General features: G+C 43.4%; 1 protein-coding gene across 1 annotated transcript in view; it reads right to left on the bottom strand.

Moving 5' to 3' along the window:
- Trpm8 (transient receptor potential cation channel subfamily M member 8) overlaps positions 1-3123 on the bottom strand; it is a 117957-nt gene that overhangs the window by 56961 nt on the left and 57873 nt on the right. The window contains exon 10 of the mRNA XM_008834505.2: positions 1228-1330. Coding sequence (XP_008832727.1) covers positions 1228-1330 — 103 coding nt within the window. The remainder of the gene's footprint in view (positions 1-1227; positions 1331-3123) is intronic.

Genomic DNA, 3123 nt, shown 5'->3' with positions numbered 1-3123 from the left:
CTCTCTCTCTCTCTCTCTCTCTCTCTCTCTGTCTCTCTCTCTGATAGTCTATCAAGATGAGTGGAGGTGAGGAGTCCTAGATATATATTCCAACCTCCATGGCACCTGCCACCTTCTTTCCCCACCATGATAGATTATATCCCTTTAAACCATGAATAAAAATAAGCCTCTTCCTTTAAGTTGCTTTTGTTAGCTATTTGGCTACAGGAATGAGAAAAGTGGCTAATACACCACCCCTTGCACTTTTCAGAGCTCATATTTTCTAGACCTGTATTATCTATACAGACAGAGTTCGATTAATGAGTCTCAATATAGCCAAATTTCTCACAAGCACAAGAATGATGCTAGTAAACAGCCCGTGATGAAATTATTCTTCCCGGCTCTTCTCCGTGTGCGTTTGTTGTTGTTTTCAGTCATACGTTTTCAAGTGTAGGGGGCGATACTTTGCCAAGGATCTGTTTACTTCAGGTAATTTCACTTTGATGGAATTCTGATACAGCAAAGACCACACAGAACTGGACATCCTGGGGTTCATTCATTAGCTTTGGGAGATGGTGAAACCCTGAAGTCAAATGCAGAGTTATCTGTGTGCCTGTGAAGCCCATGTGCATGTGTGCACACACTGGAGAACTGGGGCAAAGGCACAAAGTCCTTACAACATTCCTGAAGGCGTCTGAGACTCCAAAGGTACAAGTCACTGTTAGAAACAGCTGTCTGGGGAGTGCCGTGATCATGCTTGAGCAGCATTTTAATGACATAAAACTTCTCATCCAAGGAAATCCACCTCACCAGGACAATAGCGGCCATTTTATCTTCCTATCTACTGTAACCAGTGAGTGCAAAATGCCACAAGTTAAGTATTCATTATCTGAAATGGCTGGATCTACAGTTAAGATTTTTATATTTCCTAGATTTTGGAATACGAGAGAGAGAGAGAGAGAGAGAGAGAGAGAGAGAGAGAGAGATTGAGAGAGAGAGATTGAGAGAGAGAGAGAGAGAGATCCTAGAGCACAATGAGATATCCTAGGCCCAAGTTTAAGCACAAATATCACTGGTTTCATCCAGTGGCTATCATTCAGGACTCCGTTTTGGGGTTTCGTGCATTTTGGATTGCAGATTTTTAGATTAAGGATGCACAGTCTATATTTTAACGAACTCATTTTAAAACAGAAACATAACTTCGGAAAGCAGCACGGAACTGAAATCTCTCTGGGAGCCGTGTCTCACCTTTGTACAGTGCGTAGGAAATGGCGTTGCTAACAATCTCATCTCCAGCTTCTTCCATTTTAATGACTGTTAATAGGTGGGAACTCTCAAGAATTTCCTTGAGCTGGTAACATTTAAAGAAGAATGCTGTCAGTGAACCGGCCTTGGGCATGACGCATTCAGACTTTTAAAAATTCACTTATTCTTTCACATTCGTGCATACACCTCTATGTATATCGAATGTACTTTGATCACATGCCCCCCATTATCCTCTTGTATTCCCTTCCCTTCCCACCAAACCCTTTCTTCTTTCCAACAAGTCCTCCTCCTACCTCTGTCGTGTGTGTGTGTGTGTGTGTGTGTGTGTGTGTGTGTCACTGCATTTAATTATGGTTGACTGACTGAGCATAGGAATGGGTTATTTGTTGAGTAAGGACAAGTTACCAGTGGCTATACCACCAAGGAATACCAGGCTAGCAAATAACAAGCCCAATGACAGGCATGGAGGAATGGGCTCCCTCTTTTGGAGACCTACCAACAATGCTGGCTATTGTTCATTGTTCTGGTTGCCTCCAGAACTTGACAGTAAGACCCTATTGTTGAAGACACTACACACATAAGTCATAGAACAAACATGGAACAAATCAAGCTGGTCCTGACCTTGAAGCTTCAGTTTTACTGGCTAGCTGTCATAGGGCAAGAAGGTCCTATGCATGCTACCAGAAGAGAAAAGTAATCATCAACCCTACCTAGCTGTGAATCGTATGAGCTACAACAACCGGCCTGGCAAGATAGGTTCATTGGTGCAATAGTGGTATGAATGTTATGGAAGTAACAACCTTCTGATTGGATTGCAAGCCTGCTTCACAATATGGAGCCCATACTTGGCTGTTATCAGGGCCAAGAACTCATGGCAAGACAGTTCACAGGCCATAGGGAAGAAACTACTACTATTATCCATAGTATTAAGTCAATTCCTAATGATTTATTGTTACACTCATAGATTAGTGCATCTGGCAACTCTCACCAGAGAAGCTCCTTCTTGCAACAGATGGCAATTATCACAGAGACCTATAACTGACCGTGGAAAACGAGAGACTATAGAGTGCTCAGCCCTAAACAGAACACCTATAGTATACACTCTCCTCTCAAGGCTTAGGGATCGTTGTGGAAGAGGGAGCAAAAAGATTGTAAGAGCCAAAGTGGTGGATGAATACAAGGAAGCCATGTTCTAAGAGGGCAGTTGCACATATGAATCCATAACAGTTATAGTAGCATACACAACATATAAATGCATAACAGTTATAACAACATATGAATCCATAACAGTTATAACAGCATGCACAAGACCTGTGTAAGCCCAAACCAGACAAAAATCCAGCAAGGGAGGGGGAGGTGGGCAAGAACCCCAGGCCTGGCTGAGGAACTATTGGCAATTGATAGCTTCTGGGAGAGGGAGAGGCAGTTTTGTTTGAAGGTGAGATGCTGGGTAGGTTGACCCGGCTCCAGGGCATGGACCCACACCAAGAGCATTGGAGAAACAAAACAGACTTAATGGGCCTTAAAAATAATAGTGGGCATGAAGTGAGGGAGAGGTAGGACGATTAGGAGGATCCGAGAGGAGATGGAGGGAGGATCTGAATATGACCAAATACATTGCGCGGACTTCTCAAAGTGTCAATAAGTACTTTTTAAATGACCACCTATTGGGAGTTCCAGATCTCCTTCCCTCACCTACAGTGGCTGCCCCATGGCGTCTAATTTCTAAATTGTAATGATGAACGCTTGATCATGATGACAATAACGTGCAGGGTGTACGGGGCACACATACCGAAAAGCTCCTGTCACAATGCTGAGAGTCTCATTCGACTAGGAGAGAGAGAGAGAGAGAGAGAGAGAGAGAGAGAGAGAGAGAGA

Source organism: Nannospalax galili, unplaced genomic scaffold, assembly GCF_000622305.1.
Source record: "Nannospalax galili isolate Female #2095 unplaced genomic scaffold, S.galili_v1.0 scaffold771, whole genome shotgun sequence".
Taxonomy (NCBI): Eukaryota; Metazoa; Chordata; class Mammalia; order Rodentia; family Spalacidae; genus Nannospalax; species Nannospalax galili.
Note: the sequence above shows the minus strand (reverse complement) of the source record. Positions and strands in the feature narration are given on the sequence as shown.